The sequence below is a fragment of the Macaca mulatta genome, chromosome 11 (assembly GCF_049350105.2).
Source record: "Macaca mulatta isolate MMU2019108-1 chromosome 11, T2T-MMU8v2.0, whole genome shotgun sequence".
Taxonomy (NCBI): Eukaryota; Metazoa; Chordata; class Mammalia; order Primates; family Cercopithecidae; genus Macaca; species Macaca mulatta.
The window spans coordinates 129,383,051-129,401,486 of NC_133416.1; the positions used below are offsets into that span (position 1 = coordinate 129,383,051).

Sequence of the window (18,436 nt, forward strand, 5' to 3'; positions counted from 1 at the left end):
TGGGAAATACTGCAGGCTCCAGACAAGGCATCTAGAATGACATCTAGTGTTCCTTTACCACTGCCATTGTATGATTCTTCCTCATGAGTCTTAGTAGGAATGTTTCATTTGGAAAGTGGGTAAGTGGCCAGGTGCAGCGGCTCACACCTGTAATCCCAGCACTTTGGGAGGCTGAGGTGGGAGGATTGCTTGAAGCCAGGAGTTCAAGACCAGCCTGGGCAACACAGCAAGACCCCGACTCTATTAAATTTAAAAAGAAAAAATAAAGGAAGTGGGTAGGAAGAATGGAGGCTGGCCAAGTGTTCCAAGTGGAAGATCTGGCCACTTCTCATTTCTTCATATCCCAGGATATGTGGGATAGGCGGCCACTCAGAGGGTCCCAGGAAAGACCAGCCCCAAAGTCAGCATGTTGCTGCCTGTGACACCAGCCACAGATTGAATGGCTCACAGTGGGTTTCAGCCCCACAGACTTTAAGTCCTTGAGTTGGCACTTTTTCATGCTTTTGAGTTTTCCAGGGATTTCAAGTTTTTAAAAATGAAATCAGCTGGGCACCATTGCTCATGCCTGTAATCCCAACACTTTGGGAGGCCAAGGCAGGAGGATCATTTGGGCCTAGGAGTTCGAGACCAGCCTGGGCAACATGGTGAAATCCCGTTTTTATAAAAAATACAAAATTTAGGCTGGGCACAGTGGCTCACACCTGTAATCCCAGCACTTTGGGAGGTCGAGGTGGGCGGATCACCTGAGGTCAGGAGTTCGAGACCAGCCTGGGCAACATGGTGAAATCCTGTCTTTACTAAAAATACAAAAATTAGCTGGACGTGGTGGCACGCACCTGTAATCCCAGCTACTCAAGCGGCTGAGGCGGGAGAATCGCTTGAATTTGGGAGGTGGAGGTTGCAGTAAGCCAAGATTGTGCCACTGCACTCCAGCCTGGGTGACAGAGCAAGATTCCATCTCAAAAAAATAAATACAAAATTTAGCTGGGCATGGTGGCATGAGGCTGTGGTCCTAGCTACTCAGGAGGCTGAGGTGGGAGGATCACTTGAGCCTGGAGAAGTTGAGGTGCAGTGAGCTGTTTTGCACCACTGCACTTCAGCCTGGGCAGCAGAGTGAGACCCTGTCTCAAAGAAGGAGAAGGAGAAGGAGAGAGGGACAGTTTCAATTTGGTGTCAATCATGATCTTTGGTTTGCAGTAACAGAAATTGACTCTGCTTAGCTTAAGTGGAAAAGGACTTGATTTCAAAGCTACCAGGCAACTCACAGAATCAATAGAGATACTGGAGAAGCAAGCCCTGGAGATGAATGGGAACAAAAGGATGCCAGGATGCCCCAGTGGTGCTGCCACCCCTGAGCACTCGATCCTCCAATCCTGTTAAGCTTTCCAATGGCCACGTCTGCTGTGAGTCATTTCTCCATTGTCCCTACCTTCCTCAAACCTCAAAGTCAAAATCAATCCCACAATGAGATCCCGCTTGACCTCCACTAGGATAGCTAAAAAATTTATAAGACAATAACAAGTGTTGGCGAGGATGTGGAGCAGTTGCCACATTACCGGTGGAAGTGTGAAAGGGTGCTGCTGCTTTGGAAAGCAGCTTGGCAGTTCCTCAAAATGTTAAATATAGAATTACCATATGACCCAGCAATTACCTTCCTAGGTATGTAGCCAAGATAAGGGAAAATATACACCCACACATAAAGACCATTATGTATATTAGTGTTCATAGCAACATTAATCATAGTAGCCAAAAGGTAAGGTAAGACCAGGCACAATTGCTCATACCACAGATCATAGATCCCAGCACTTTGGGAGGCCAAGGTGGGAGAATTGCTTGAATCCAGTAGTTCGAAACTTCACGACTAGCCTGGGCAAAAGAGACCTCATCTCTAAAAAAAAAAAAAAAAAAAAAAAAAAAAAACACACACAAGGCCGAACATGGTGGCTCACGCCTGTAATCCCAGCACTTTGGGAGGCAGAGGCAGGTGGAGCACCTGAGGTCAGGAGTTTGAGACCAGAGCCCAGCCAACATGGTGAAACCCCATCTCTACTAAAAACGCAAAAATTAGCTGGGCATGGTGGCTTGAACGTGTAATCCCAGATACTTGGAAGGCTGAGGCATGAGAATGGCTTGAACTTGGGAGGCAGAGGTTTCAGTGAGTTGAGATCACGCCATTGCATTCCAGCCTGGGTGACAGAGCGAGACTCCGTCTCAAAAAAAAAAAAAAAAAAAGAAAAGAAAAACAAAAAGTAGAAACAACCCAATAACCATCAACGAAAGAATGGAAAAATCAATTGTGGTATATCTATACAATGGAATATTATTTAGCTATAAGAAGAAATGATGTATTAATACATGCTACAAGATAGATGATCTTTGAAAACATGCTAAGGGAAAGAAGCCAGACCTAAAAGGCCACATATTGTATGACTCAATTTATGTGAAACATCCTCAATTTATGTGAAACCATAGAGACCAGTGGTTGCCAGGGGCTGTGGGGAGGGGAGACGGAGAGTGACTGTTTAATGGGTACAGGGTTTTTTTTTTTTTTTTTTTTTGAGACGGAGTCTCGCTCTGTCGCCCAGGCTGGAGTGCAGTGGCGCGATCTCGGCTCACTGCAAGCTCCGCCTCCCGGGTTCACGCCATTCTCCTGCCTCAGCCTCCCGAGTAGCTGGGACTACAGGCGCCCACAACCGCGCCCGGCTAATTTTTTGTATTTTTAGTAGAGACGGGGTTTCACCGTGGTCTCGATCTCCTGACCTTGTGATCCGCCCGCCTCGGCCTCCCAAAGTGCTGGGATTACAGGCGTGAGCCACCGCGCCCGGCACAGGGTTTCTTTTATGGATGATGAAATGTTCTAAAATTGATTGTGGTGACAGTTGCACAACTCTGTGAATATGCTAAAAACCACTGAATTATATACTTTAAAAGGGTGAATTTTATGCTGCATGAATTATATCTTAATAAAACCATTATTTTTAAAAAATCAACTGACTAGACCATCCACTATCCATGCCTAAAGTTGGAACCCATGCCCAGGACTTAACTGGGCCCCCAGTTAAGAGAGAGACAGACCCCCTTTAGCTCCTGTAGCGGGGTGGGGAGGGGCTGCCTCCACCCACAAAGGCTCACCCGGAACTGGGAGGGTGTTCAGATGCTGAACAGGCGGAATCACTCCACATGTGGAGATTACAGGGGAAGAAATCTGGGCAGCCTTCTAGATCCCTGGCCTAAGAATGTATCGAGCCTGTGTGTAGAAAGATTCCAACTGTTAACTCCAAGTCACTGTGTCATCCAGACTTTCTGCATTTAGAAAATGCTAATAATTTGGGACCTCACTGAACTCTACCAACTGCATGCTGCTAAATGCTTATCAACCAGCTCTGGGTGGGAAAGAGGGGAGGGGCCTGACATATAGCACTTGCCAATTTCCATAGTGTAAATATTCCCATTAGAGCTGATTTCAAACTATCAGCATTATGACATATGTGGAGTCCAGAAGCCCAGTTTCCCCAATTGGGAGAGCTGAGTTCTGGCCACAACTCTGCTAAGTGGCTGGGCAGCTATTGATTGTAGCTTTCTTTTCTGTAAAAGGAGGGAGGCGGCCTTGATGGTGTTTTTTGTGCTTTGCTTCATAGCCTTTCTGTTCCTGTGTCAGAGGAAGGGAGTATATTTCATTCTGTGGTTGGAGCTTTCTCCTTAAAGCTTTGCCTCTTTGCTAGGCCTGGCTAATGACCTGCTCCCTAAACACCAGAGCACCTCTGTTTATGAAACCACAGGCTGCTGCTGCTGCCACTGCAAGTTGCTAGGCTGCAGAGACTCACTGAGGCTGGGCCTGCACACGCCTCACAATTACACATCTCTGTTCCAGAGATGGAAACCTCCTCCACCCAGCAGTGGTGAACGAGCCTCCAACCCAGAGGAACAGCAGCAGGAGTGGATGGAGACTTGAATTTAGAAAGCCAGAAAAGGGGAATAGTTTGACTTTAGTCCCCAGCGAGGATTATTACATAGTAATGATGTTTAATCATTATGATGATTATAATGACGACGTGAGCAATTGTACAGGTCCTTTAACAAATTTAGTCGTGTGTCACTTAACGACGAGGATATGTCCTAAGAAATGCATTGTTGGGGCCAGGTGCGGTGGCTCACACCTGTAATCCCAGCACTTTGGGAGGCCGAGGCGGGTGGATCACCAGGTCAGGAGATCGAGACCATCCTGGCTAACACGGTGAAACCCTGTCTCTACTAAAAATACAAAAAATTAGCTGGGTGTGGTGGTGGGCACCTGTAGTCCCAGCTACTTGGGAGGCTGAGGCAGGAGAATGGCGTGAACCTGGGAGGAGGAGCTTGCAGTGAGCCGAGATGTGCCACTGCACTCCAGCCTGGGTGCAGAGTGAGACTCCATCTCAAAAAAAAAAAAAAAAAGAAAGAAATGTATTGTTGGGGCAATTTTTTTCATTTTTTTTAAGAGACAGAGTCTCATTCTGTCACTCAGGCTGGAGTGCAGTAGCATAATCACAGCTCACTGCTGCCTTGAACTCCTGGGCTTAAGCGATCCTTCCACCTCAGCTGGCCGAGTAACTGGGATTACAGGAGTGCACCACCACACCTGGCTGATTTTCTTTTTTTTTTTTATCATTTTTTTGTAAAGAGTAAGTCTGGCTATGTTGCCCAGACTAGGCTTGAACTCCTGGCCTCAAGTGGTCCTCCTACTTTGGCCTCCAAAGTGCTGGGAGTACAGGTGTGAGCCATGGTGCCCAGCCCAGGCAATTTCATCAGTGTGCAAACAGCATGGAGTGTGATTACACAAACCCAGATGGTGTCACCTCCTGTATACCTAGGCTAGATGGTAGAGCCTACTGCTCCTACGCTACAAACCTGTGCAGCCTGGGAATCCTGTACTGTACTGCACTGAATTCTGTAGGCAATTGTAACACAGCGGTAAGGGTCTGTGTATCTAAACATTTCTAAGCATAGAAAAGGTAGAGTAAAACTACAGTGTAAAACATAAAAAATGGTCCCTCTGCAAAGACACTTCCCGTGAATGGATCTTGCAGGCTAGAACTTGCTCTGGGTGAGTCAGTGAGTGGTGAGGGAATGTGAAGGCCCAGGACATTACTATCCACTACAATAGGCTTTACAAACATAGTATACTTCCGCTGCATTAGATTTGTTTTAAAAATAGAGCCAGGCTCTATTAGAGCCAGGCGCGGTGGCTCATGCCTGTAATCCCAGCACTTTGGGAGGCTGAGGCGGGTGGATCACCTGAGGTCAGGAGTTCCAGACCAGCCTGACCAACATGGTGAAACCCCGTCGCTACTAAAAATACAAAAATTAGCCAGGTGTGGTGGCAGGCGCCTGTAATCCCAGCTACTTGGGAGGCCGAGGCAGGAGAATCGCTTGAACCAGAGAGGCGAAGGTTGCAATGAGCCAAGATCATGCCATTGCACTCCAGCCTGGGCAACAAGAGTGAAACTGCATCTCAAAAAATAAAAAAATAAAAATAAAAAAAAAAAGTTAGGCTGGGCATGGTGGCTCACACATGTAATCCCAGCACTTTGGGAGGCTGAGGCAGAAAGATCCTTTGAGCTCAAGAGTTTGAGACCAGCCTGGGCAACAAAGCGAGACTCCCATCTCTACAATAAAGAAAAAAAAAAAAGCGTGGTGGCATACACCTGTAGTCCCAGCCTCCTCAGGAGGCTGAGGATGGCTTGAACCAGAGGGTCAAAGCTGCAGTGAGCCATGATCCTGCTACTGCACTCCAGCCTGGGCAATAGAGTGAGACCCTGTCTCAAAAAAGTAAATAAATAAAAAATAGCTGGGCATGGTCGCACACACCTGTGGTCCCAGCTACTCAGGAGGCTGAGGTAGGAGGCTTACTTGAGCCTGGGAGGTGGAGGCTGCAGTGAGCCTTGATCCTGCCACTGCACTCCAGCCTGGGCAGAGTGAGACCCTGTCTCTAAATAAAGTAATTGCGGGAGCAAGACCCTGTCTCTAAATTAATGAATGAATTTAATTAAAGTAATTGCACTCTGATGTGAGGATGGATCCAATGTCGTCAGCTCCGTTACAATTTTCTGGGACCACCGTCGTATATGCAGTGGCTGACTGGAACATTGTTATGTGGCACACTTCCGTCCTTTCTGATGTAGCACCTACTGTGTAGCGACACTGTTGTAAGTGCTTGACAGATAATGTGTGTAATTTTCTTTTGTTTTTTTGTTTGTTTGTTTGAGACGGAATCTCACTCTGTTGCTCAGGCTGGAGTGCAGTGGCACGATCTCCGCTCACTGCAAACTCCGCCTCCCGGGTTCATGCCATTCTCCTGCCTCAGCCTCCCAAATAGCTGGGACTACAGGTGCCCGCCACCACGCCCGGCTAATTTTTTGTATTTTTAGTAGAGGCGGGGTTTCACCATGTTAGCCAGGATGGTCTCCATCTCCTGATCTCGTGATCCGCTCGCCTCCACCTCCCAAAGTGCTAGGATTACAGGCGTGAGCCACCTCGCCTGGCCTGGTGTGCGTAATTTTCGTAAGAACCCTATGAGATGGGTGTAGTTATTTTCATCCCCATTTTACAGATGAGACACAGAGAGGTTAAGACATTTGACACAGCCATAACTAACTCACTTCTGTGACCCTGGAATCTCTCTTTTACTCTTTTTTTTTCTTTTCTTTTCTTTGAGACAGAGTCTCGCTCTGTTACCCAGGCTGGAGTGCAGTGGTATGATCTCTGCTCACTGAAACCTCCATCTCCTGGGTTCAAGTGATTCTCCTTCCTCAGCCTCCTGAGTAGCTGGGATTACAGGCACGCGCCACCACGCCTGGGTAATTTTTGTATTTTTAGTAGAGATAGGGTTTTGCCATGTCGGCCAGTCTGGTCTTGAACTTCTCACCTCAGGTGATCTGCCCACCCACCTCAGCCTCCCAAAGTGCTAGGATTACAAGTGTGAGCCACTGCGCCTGGCCTTTTATTCTTTTAATATACCTAGAATAATAGTAAACATATGTAGAGAGCTTGACTTCCAGTTTCTGGTAAACAATTAGACTAACTCTCGAAGTAACTAAAAATGCTAGGAAAAGTATTTGAAAATATGCTAAAAGCCCCTATGTGCTGACTGTAAGAAAGAAGACAGTGAGAAATTAGGCCAAAATTGAAGGAAAAAAACGCTGAAAGGTAATCTGGAAAGGAAGCCACTTTAACTTGTGCCAGCGCTAGCATATTTGAACTTGACCATGAATGGTTTTATGGGGCAAAAGGCCAGAAAATTAGGCTGGGCATGGTGGCTCACGCCTGTAATCCCAGCACTTTGGAAGGCCAAGGCGGGCGGATCATGAGGTCAGGAGATTGAGACCATCCTGCCTAACATGATGAAATTCTGTCTCTACTAAAAATACAAAAAAAAAAATTAGCCAGGCGTGGTTGCGGACACCTGTAGTCCCAGCTACTCGGGAGGCTGAGGCAGGAGAATGGTGTGAATCCGGGAGGCAGAACTTGCAGTGAGCCAAGATTACACCACCGCACTCCAGCCTGGGCAGTGACAGAGCAAGACTTTGTCTCAAAAAAAAAAAAAAAGGCCAGAAAATTAAAGAATTAAAGTCCATGAGTCACACTAAGTGGGAGTCCTTTCCCATGATAATTTGGGCCTTGTCGGACTCCACCAATGGTATGCTGGTAAATGTTCAACCACAAGCTCTGGCTGGACCTGGGGAAGGAGGGTCCTGATGTATAGATCATTTGCCAATTTCCATGGTGTAAATACTCCCACCACAGCTGATTCCAGACTGTCAGCATGAGGTCACTGAACACAGCGCTGGGAAGCAGAGGCCTGTAAACCACCTGCAGCACAACCCTGACTCCACCCTCAGACTACAAGATGTCAACCAGTCTGGCACAGTTGTGTGGCCAGTATTCACATCACCTGAGTGGTCAGGGACTCACAAACCCTGAACTTGGATTAAGGTCATCCCGGACTAGCGGTGACCTGAGGAGCCTGGCAGAAGCCAATATAAATTATCTCCGGGGAAGGCCTCAAATTATCCCTATGAATAAATTTTAAAATAGTGTCCAGAATGGTCAAAGAGACCCAGGCATATAACAAGGAACTATGACACCATGAGCAAGACCTAGCAGAAACAGACTCTCGGAGATGTCAAATATTAGAATCATCAGACACAGGCTGTAAAACTACTGTGCTTTGTTGAAAGAAAGAAGTGTAAAAATACCTGCAGGAGACAGGAAACTACTAAAAGTGACATACTAGATTTACAAAGGACATTTGAAGAAAGCTTTATGGTTTTTATCAGGGATCAAAATCACAAATACCTTCAGGGGCCAGAGAGGTAATACAAATGAGTAAAGTGGCTATGAGTGCACTGGTGACCCAGAGAATTCTCTTTGAAAAATACAGGGTCCTTCAGCTCTAGCCAATGGGTGCCATGTAGCACTGAGGGTCCAGTTTGCAGGTCTGCTGGTTCTAGAGAAGCTGGGTATTTATTTTTTCTTCCTTCCTTCCTTCCTTCCTTCCTTCCTTCCTTCCTTCCTTCCTTCCTTCCTTCCCTCCCTCCCTCCCTCCTTCCTCCTCCCTCCCTTCCTTCTTCCTTCCCTCCCTCCCTCTCCTCCTCCCTCTTTCTGTTTTCTTCTTTCGTTCTTTTCTTTCTTCTCTCTCTCTTTCTTTCGTTCCTTCTTTCTTTTCTTTCCTTTCTTTTCTCTCTCTCTCTCTCTCTCTCTCTCTTTCCGTCATGCAGTGGCATCATCTTGGCTCATTGCAGCCTCTATGTTCTGGGCTCAAGCCATCTTCCCACCTCAGCCTCCTGAGCAGCTGGGGCTGCAGATGCGCACAACCACAACTGGCTATTTTTTGAATTTTTTGTAGAGATGGGGTTTCACCATGTTGCCCAGGCTGGTCTCAAACTCCTGGCCTCTAGCAATCCACCCTCCTTGGCCTCCCAAAGTGCTGGGATCACAGGTGTGAGCCACTGCACCCAGCCTAGATTTCTTTTTATTATGATCAAATACACATAAAATTGACCATTGTAACCATTTAACAGTGTACAATTCAGTGTCATTAAGTACATTCGCACTGTTCTGCAACCATCACCACTATCTCATCCCAGAACTTTCCTATCACTCCAAAAGGAAACCCCACATCCGTTAGCAGTCACTCCTGTTCTCCCCTCCCCCTTGCCCCTGGTAACCACCAATCTGATGTCTGTCTTTATGGATTCGCCTAGTTTTAGATATCTCCCACAAATGGACTTCTTTATCCTTTTGTGACCGGCTTCTTTCACTTAGCATGTTTCAAGGTTCACCCATGTTGTAGCATGTATTCATTCCCTTTCATGGCTGAATAATATCCCGTTGTGTGGATAGACACATTTATCCGTTCCTCAGTCACTATCTGAATTCTGACATAATATTTTCCTATTTTAAATTTTAAGATACATCTTTTTAAAGTTTCGTGTGGCCCAAAGCACCTATCTATTGATCTCACATATCTCTGTGAGATCTGTTTTATGACCTGCTCTTGCATATTTTCCCAGAAAATTATCGGAATGATTCTCTGAAGTATTTGTTCTTTTATTTTATTTTCTCTTTTCTTTTCTTTCTTTCTTTCTCTCTCGCTCGTCTCTTTCTTTCTTCCTTTCTTCCTTCCTTTTTCTTTCTTTCTTTCTTTTTATTTATTTATTTATTTATTTCAGTCTTCCTCTGTCGCCCAGGCTGGAGTGCAATGGCATGATCTTGGCTCACTGCAACCTCTGCCTCCCAGGTTCAAGCGATTTTCCTTCCTCAGCCTCCCGAGTAGCTGAGATTACAGGCCCGTACCAGCACGCCCAGCTAATTTTTGCATTTTTAGTAGAGACGGGGTTTATCCATGTTGGCCGGGCTGGTCTCAAACTCCTGACCTCGTGATCTGCCCACTTCGGCCTCCAAAGTACTGGGATTACAGGCATGAACCACTGCATCGGCTTTTTTTTTTTTTTTTTTTTTTTTTTTTTTTTTTTTGGTACGGGGTCTCACTCTCTCCCAGGCTGGAGTGCAGTGGCTCGATCTCCGCTCACTGCAACCTCCGTCTCCCAGGTTCAAGCGAGTCTCCTGCCTCAGCCTCCCGAGTAGCTGGGATTACAGGTGTCCACCACTGCGCCTGGCTAATTTTTGTATTTTTAGTAGAGACGGGGTTTCACCCACCATGTTGGCCAGGCTGGTATCGAACTCCTAACCTCAAGTGATCCGCCCGCCTCGGCCTCCCAAAGCGCTGGGAATACAGGCATGAGCCACCGCGCCCGGCTGGTATTTGTTTTTTTCTTCATTTTTCACGTCAGGAGTTTGAGTTTCAGAATAGTAAAAAGAAATGCCTAGGAAAAGGCCTGCGGTCCCTCCATTTCCTCAGTAGCGTTTTCCCCAAAGACCAAACCCTCCGGGGGAAACGTCTAGAATGAGTGACAGTTTAAGGCTGCAACCTTGAACTTTCCCGGGACTCAGTTTCCCCAGCTGTGAAATGGCTGCTGTCGGGCTCTCATCTCCAGGCCCGGGGCGCTGACATTTGGGCCACTCTCGGTCTCCCACTTCATTCTGGGAGCGCATTAGCTCTGGTCCAGCCGGTTCCGCAGCTGAACACCAAGACGCGGCACCCAGGTTACCCTGATCATCGCAGATTCCTCCCCAGGGCTCTGCTGGGAGGCCTCAAAAGCCCTCCTTGTAGATGAGACCAGCCCCTAGTACCCGCTAGGGCCATTTGGGCAATAACAGCGCCTGGTCTCAGTCTGGTACTGAAGTCAGGAGTGGCTTAAGGTGAAATCGTGGTCCTCCGGTGAAGCTCAGCGAAGACCCTCTCGCCTTGTTTATGACAAGGCAACTTCTAAGGGGACGGGGGCGGGAGGAAGAGTCCCTGTTACGATGCTGATCATCATTCAGCTTTTGCTGAGCAGAAAACTCTTTAGTACGCAAGGTCGAGAGTCTCTGGTAGTCCGCCTGGCCCCAGGCACCTTCCTACAACCCCAGTTTTCCAAAAGGACAAAGCCTGGGGCAGGCGACGTCCTAGCTCTCATTTGAACAGGGCCGCGGGCCAGCAGAGATGCGCGATGCCCAACTCTTTCCAAGAGCACCTCGCGTCCCGAACCGGCGCCTTCAACTCGGAGAAGTCAAGAGACCTGCAAGAAACTTGCACTACTGCACCCGCCGCCGCGCTCCGGGGGCAGGGCAGGGGCAGCTGGGCTGGGTCCCGGGGAACGCGTCCCCCCCGCCCCGCAGACCGGCTGTCTCCGGTGGACCCCTCGGCACCTGCGGCCTCCGAGGAAGGGTCTGCGCGCACGTCCGCAGGCCCGCCCCCGCCGCTCGCCCGGAGCCGGGGGTCGCCGTGCGCCCTTCGGCACCTCCTCGGGAGGGCGTGCGGGGCGTCCCCTCTGGGGGCGCAGGAGGCCCGGTGGCGCTGCCCGGTGGCCGCGGCGCCCGGAGGCCGCACTGCCGGCGGCGGCGGCGGCGCGGCTCCCCCTGCTCGGTGCAGCTGCCGCCCGGCGCTTGCGCACTGGGCCGGGCGCGCGGCGGCCCCGGGCTTTTTGTGTGTGTGTGTGTGTGTGTGTATGTGTGTGTGTGTGTATGTGTGTGTGAGTGTGTGCGTGTGAGAGTGCGAGTGTCTGTGCGCGAGTGAGTGAGCGGCGGGCGGGCGCGAGTGTGGCCTCCGCGGAGGGCGAGCAGGACCCGGCGGGCGCGCTCCCCAGCCTCCGTCTCCCCGCCGGAACCATGTCGGGCAGGTCGGTTCGAGCCGAGACCAGGAGCCGGGCCAAAGATGATATCAAGAGGGTCATGGCGGCGATCGAGAAAGTGCGCAAATGGTAAGCGGAGGCACCCGCCGCCCCCCCGGCCACCCCGAGCCCGAGCGCGGCTCCGGAAAGCCGCGGGGCGCAGCGCCCCGGTCGCCTGCCCTGGCCCGGCCCCGCCGCGGGCCCCGGGACTTGGCGAGGGCGGGCGGGCGGCGCGCGAGCCGGGTCACCTGCGCCAGGCGGGGGCCGCGGCCGCTGCCCAGGTGCGCTCGCGCCTGTCGCCCACCTGGCGCGGCGGTGGCGGCGGACAGGAGGCGGAGGGCGCCGGGGTCGGGCGGCTGGAGCGGCGGGGCGGCCCCCGCGGCGGCGCTCGGCTCCCGGGAGGGGGGCTCGGGGCCGGCCCCAGAAGCCATTTCGTTTTGTGCAAGTCACATGAAAGCGGCTTCCCGCGCGCCGGGGCCGCGATGCCGGCGGCGGCGGGGAAAGCGCGAGCTCCATTGTGCAGGCTCCGAGCGGGCCGCCGCCGCCGTCTCCTCCCCGCGCGCCCCGGCCCGCGCCCCGCCGCCCTCAGTCGGCCCCGGCCCGCCCGGCCGCCGGCTCCCGCCTCCCGGGCCCGGCGCCCTCGAGTCTGCGGAGTTTGCAAAGCGCGAGCCGTTTAAATTTAGCGCTTTGGGCTGCCTGGAGCGAGGGCTCTCGGCGACCAGGAAAGATGGGGGCGAGCGCCGGGCGCCAGCGGCCAGGGGCGCGGGGCGCCCACGTTCCACCCTACTCTGCGCGGCGCCCCGGGAGGGGGGCTCGGGTCAGCCGATGTTTTTGGCCAGAAGCTGTTGGTCCTGGGCCGCGGCTGCCTCTCCACACCGGGAGCTCGTGTTTGTTTTGCGGAGGGAGCCGTTGTTTTTGTTCTCTGCACTGGGGAGAGGGGGACGCGGCGGCGGCCGCGCGTGGTTTTCGGGTTCACTTTAGCGTCCCCCCGGCGTGGCCCGGTCGATATTAAGGGGATCGAACCTTTTCGCGGCCTCGTCGGGGTCTGCTCGGAATCGGCCCCTGGGCCAGGCCCGAGGCGCGAGCAGATTGCCAGGTTGGGTCAGACTTGTTGAAAACTCCCCGATCCCTGATTTCAACTTTATTGTTTTTTTCCCACGCCTTCACCGGGTCCCGGAGGGAGAGGAGCCGCGGCGACTCTGGCCCCGAGTGTCAGCGCCCGCGGGCTCGTCCCGACGCTTTATTTCGAGCTTGGAAGCCGGGCAGGCCCGGTGGCAGGGGATGTTTACGTTTGGGGGTGTCGTTTCTCGAGTAGCGCCTTGGTCTCTAAAAGCCACTGGGGGCGAGCCTCCGGTGTGGCGGTGTCACAAGTTAGCTGTCCTTTCTGAGTCAAACCCAACAAAAAAGGCAAGAGGAAAATCAATAAAGTCCACGTGCTCCCCGGCCTCCTATGGAAAGGGCTGGCTGCGATGGCCGGATGCCCGGCCGTGGGCTGGGTTTGGCTCCAGTGGGACAAAGAATTTTCAGAACCGTGAGAAGGGGAGGCTTTCCAAAGTTGAGATCCAAGTCGTCGGTGTCTCGGGAGCTCCCCTGGTACGCAGGGTGCCCGGTGCCCAACTGGAGCCATTTAAAAATGGCAGAAACAGCTGCAGGCCAACACACACACGCTGGGAAACAACCCGCAGCCCCCTCTACTGTGGGATTCCCCGCGGGAAGCCCGGAGTTGCTCCCCTCCTTGCCTCAGCCCCTGTGCAAAGAAAGAACTGGTGTCTGTGCCTGGGTCCCTTCTGTCGCCGACCTGGAGGTTGGGAAGCATCCGGCAAGCCGCCTTTCTCTGCTCAAGGAGGCGTGGTGGGGCCTCCTACCCCAGGTTCCCGGCGGGACAGAGGCTCCTGCACCCTGACAGCTGCTCCCGCAGAGCGGCCAGCTGCTCTGCCAGGAGGGCAGATGGAGAGATGGGGCTTCCCACCCCGCGGGCCCCAGGGCGGCCGGCCTGGAGACCTTCCAGCCCGCTGACCCCGCGGGGACCAGGCCTGTAGTTGGGGCTTGTGGGGCTGTGCCTCTGCGCCTCCCTGGGTTTGGGGAAACAACACCTCGTGTCCTCTGAAGACCTCAGGCTTTGGGATCTCATGGTCCAACTTCCAGTTCACTTCCTTGCCGCGACCTTCGGCATACCATTGTCACTTCTCTAACCATGGTGACCCGGGGCTCTCTGCTTGGCTTCCAGGTCCCCTCAGGTTGTTGAGGACGAGTGAGGTCATGCCTCCAAGAGCACCCCGCCCTGGGCGCAGGAGGAGCTGTTGCTCAGTGTTGTAAGGTGGACTTTGTAGAAACTTGGCTTTGAGATTTTTTTTTTTTTTGGCCCCTTCTTTTTTTTTTTTTTTTTTTTTTGAGACGGAGTCTCGCTCTGTCGCCCAAGCTGGAGTGCAGTGGCTGGATCTCAGCTCACTGCAGCTCCGCCTTCCGGGTTCCCGCCATTCTCCTGCCTCAGCCTCCCGAGTAGCTGGGACTACAGGCGCCCGCCACCTCGCCCGGCTAGTTTTTTTTTGTATTTTTTAGTAGAGACGGGGTTTCACCGTGTTAGCCAGGATGGTCTCGATCTCCTGACTTCGTGATCCACCCATCTCGGCCTCCCAAAGTGTTGGGATTACAGGCTTGAGCCACCGCGCCCGGCCTTTTTTGGCCCCTTCTAAGCGAAGCCTTGGACTTACTGCCCAGGTTTCTCCGGCCCCTGAGAGCATATCCCACCTTCCCCGTGCCTTCGGATTGCCCAGGTTTCTCCGGCCCCTGAGAGCATATCCCACCTTCCCCGTGCCTTCGGATTGGGTCTTTGACTCAGCCCACGAGACTTTGGGTTGTTTATTAATTGTGTGGCCACCAACCATGCATTTCACCACTGGTGGGGAGGTGGGGTTGCCAGGTTTAACCAGATAAAAATACAGCACACCCAGTTAAATTCGAATTTCAGATAAACAGTGAAAGAATTAAAAATAAATGTTTTTGAGTATGTCTCATGCAATATTTGGGACACACTTATACTAAAAAATTATCTATTTATCTGAAATGCAAATTTAACAGGGCATCCTGTATTTTACCCAGAGGGAAGATGAAGTGTCTGGCAGATCATTTGGCCCCATGAGCCTTGGGTGGGTTTCTCCTCAGCCCTAGTGACCCCTAAAATTACCCACCCACCCACCCACCCACTGTCCCCTGACGCTTCCCCCACCCCCGGAAAAGCTGTGGCCTCCCTCTCATTTGGGGCAGGCTGTGTCCTCTTCTGTTTGTGGGCTGTTTCAGCAAGGCAGGCCGGTGGAGTGTGAGGTGACCAGAAGATGGCTGAAGGGAAAACAAAATGGCGGGCTTTTTTTGGGAAACTGGGCCAGGGTTTGGAGGCCCTGTGCTGGTGGAGGAGAGAAGGGGTCCAGGGCGATGGTGGGAGATGAAAGCTTGGGCTGCAGCGGAGGCTTGGAGGCCCGCCACGGTGGCTCATGCCTGTAATCCCAGCACTTTGGAGGCTGAGACAGGAGGATTTCTTGAGCCCAGGAGTTCAAGACCAGCCTGGGTAACATAGTGAGATTCCATATCTTCTAAAAAAAAAAAAAAAAGCCAGGGGCGGTGGCTCACGCCTGTAATCTCAGCACTTTGGGAGGCTGAGGTGGGCAGATCACGAGGTCAGGAGATCGAGACCATCCTGGCAAACACAGTGAAACCCCGTCTGTACTAAAAAAATACAAAAAAAATTAGCCAGATGTGGTGGTGGGTTCCTGTAGTCCCAGCTACTCGGGAGGCTGAGGCAGGAGAATGGTGTGAACCCGGAGGCAGAGCTTGCAGTGAGCTGAGATCGCACCACTGCACTCCAGCCTGGGCAACAGAGCGAGACTCCGTTTCAAAAAAAAAAAAAAAAAAGAAGAAGAAAAAGCAAAAGAAAAATTAGGATGGACGCGCTGGCTCATGCCTGTAATCCCAGCACTTTGGGAGGCCGAGGCAGGCAGATCACCTGAAGTCAGGAGTTCGAAATCAGCCTGGCCAACATGGTGAAACCCTCTCTCTACTAAAAATACAAAAAATTAGCTGGCTGTGGTGGTGCATGCCTGTAATCCCACTTACTCTGGAGGCTGAGGCAGGAAAATTGCTTGAACCTGGGAGGCAGAGGTTGCAGTGAGCCGAGATCACGCCACTGCACTCCAGCCTGGGCGACAGAGCAAGACTTCATCTCAAAAAAATGAAAAGGTCGGGCACGGTGGCTCATGCCTGTAATCCCAGCACTTTGGGAGTCCGAGGTGGGAGGATTATGAGGTCAGGAGATCGAGACCATCCTGGCTAACACGGTGAAACCCCGTCTCTACTAAAAATGCAAAAAATTAGCCGGGCGTGGTGGCAGGCACCTGTAGTCCCAGCTACTCGGGAGGCTGAGGCAGGAGGATGGCGTGAGCCCACAAGGCAGAGCCTGCAGTGAGCTGAGATCGCACCACTGCACTCCAGCCTGGGCAACAAAGCGAGACGCTGTCTCAAAAAGAAAAAAAAAAGAAAAAAAAAATTAGGCATGGTGACCCTCGTATGTAATCCCAGCTACTCAGGAGGCTAAGCCCGGAGGATCACTTGAGCCCAAGAGGTTGAGGCTGCAGTGAGCTGTGATCATGCCACTGCACTCCAGCCTGGGTGACAGCCTTGTCTCAAAAAACAAAACAAACAAACAAACAAAGTAGGCTTAGGCCCAGGACCCCTCAGCCTGGTCTGAGGGTTCCCTCAATGACTTGCTGTGAGGACTGAGAAAGGTCTGTGCCCGAAGACCTCCTGTCTGTCCCAGGAGAGGTGGAGGTTTGGGCCTGAGGCCTCCCTTGTCTCAGCTCCTCCGGAAGTTTCATCATGGAGACCTTCCTTCTAGGCACATGACAAGTCAGGCAGACCTGGGCCTCGCTAGGGTGAGGCCAGCCATGGGCCAGGCCTCCTGAGGTGGCAGGGACTAGCCCTGAGAAGTGAGTACAAGGACAGGGATTAGAGCTCTCCTGGAGGGAGTCAGCAGCGTCCTCTTGGGCAGTGGGTAACCCTAAGATGGTCTTGTTGGCTAGCCCTTGGACCTGGATGCAGGAGAACATTCAAAATTGGCCTTAGCCTGGAGAATCTGGGATGGATTCTTGTAGTTTATATAGGAGTCTGTGCTGGAGAGGAGCATTTGGGGCTATATTCCTACTGCTGGGAACTCATTTTTGTCCTTTCCTCCCAGGAGCCCAAGTGTAATGGGAAGAGAGAGGTGCTGAAGTCAGGGTAAGGTGACGGGGCCGCCAAGACAGGAGGCGCGTGGCACAGCCAGGGCCAGCTTTGCAGCAAGCTGGGCTGCAGTCTAGGGGTCGTGGTGATTTCTAGACCCAGTGCCTACAGGTGTCAAGAGTGAGGGTATCCGAGGGGGCCAGAGAGCCCATCTGGGGCAAGCTGTCGCTTCCCAGGGCATGTGGGCCCGGGTCATGTTTTCAGGAGTAGCCAGAAGTCTGGAATCTTATGCGAAGCCTGTTTTTGTTTTGTTTTGTTTTGTTTTGTTTTGAAGTTTGGCAGCAGATTTAACATTTTTAAAGTACTGTGTAGGCCAAACAAAACACGTCTGTTGACCGGTTGTTTGCCACCCTAAATATAAAGTGGGGCTCAGGCGTGGTGGCTCAAACCTGTAATCCCAGCATTTTGGGAGGCCAAGGCAGGAAGATCACTTGAGCCCAGGAGGTCGAGGCTGCAGTGAGCAGTGATCGCACTACCGCACTCCAGCCTGGGCAACAGAGGGAGACCCTATCTCAAAAAAATAAAACATAGGCTGGGCAGGCCGGGCACGGTGGCTCAAGCCTGTAATCCCAGGACTTTGGGAGGCCGAGACGGGTGGATCACGAGGTCAGGAGATCGAGACCATTCTGGCTAACACGGTGAAACCCCATCTCTACTAAAAAATACAAAAAAAAAAACTAGCCGGGCGAGGTGGCGGGCGCCTGTAGTCCCAGCTACTCGGGAGGCTGAGGCAGGAGAATGGCATGAACCGGGGAGGCGGAGCTTGCAGTGAGCTGAGATCCGGCCACTGCACTCCAGCCTGGGCGACAGAGCGAGACTCCATCTCAAAAAAAAAAAAAAAAAAAAAATAGGCTGGGCGCAGTGGCTTATACCTGTAATTCCAGCACTTTGGGAGGCCGAGGTGGGTGGGTCACCTGAGGTCAGTCAGCCTGGCTAACATGGTGAAACCCGTCTCTACTAAAAATACAAAAATTAGCCGGGCATGGTAGTATGTGCTTGTAGTCCTAGCTACTCAGGAGGCTGAGGCAGGAGAATCGCTTGAACCCGGGAGGCAGAGGTTGCAGTGAGCCGAGATTGTGCCACTGCGCTCCAGCCTGGGCCACAGAGTGAGAGTCCGTCTCAAAAAATTTTAAAAAATGAAAAAATAGGAAAGTGATGAGCATAGCTTAATACCCTCATTGGTGGAGGGGAGCAATGCCCCTTTTTGGGAAGGGCTGTGTGTTCTGTGGTGATGGTTTTGGGGGGCAATTGTGGGAAACCTCAGCTACTCTGCTGAACCCGTGTGCCCTCCCAATGTGTCTGTGGAATCCTATGTCCTCCCGGGTGCTCACTTGGTGCCTTAAACTTGAGCTCTGCGGCCTCTCTGGGTGGCTGCTTGGCTGAGCATAGGTCCAGCCCAGAGGTAGAGTTCTTAATGTTCT

The 18,436-nt window shown here is 52.0% G+C and overlaps 1 protein-coding gene across 5 annotated transcripts in view; it reads left to right on the top strand.

The window, feature by feature from the left end:
* Positions 1–11,521: 11,521 nt before the first annotated feature.
* BCL7A (BAF chromatin remodeling complex subunit BCL7A) overlaps positions 11,522–18,436 on the top strand; it is a 41,387-nt gene continuing 34,472 nt past the window's right edge. For all 5 annotated transcript variants that reach the window (XR_013401618.1, XM_028830020.2, XM_077955565.1 and 2 more), the window contains exon 1: positions 11,522–11,837. Coding sequence is in view for 4 of the 5 variants with exons in the window: in XM_028830020.2 (XP_028685853.1) it covers positions 11,746–11,837 (92 nt within the window). In the remaining variant the exon portion in view is untranslated. The remainder of the gene's footprint in view (positions 11,838–18,436) is intronic.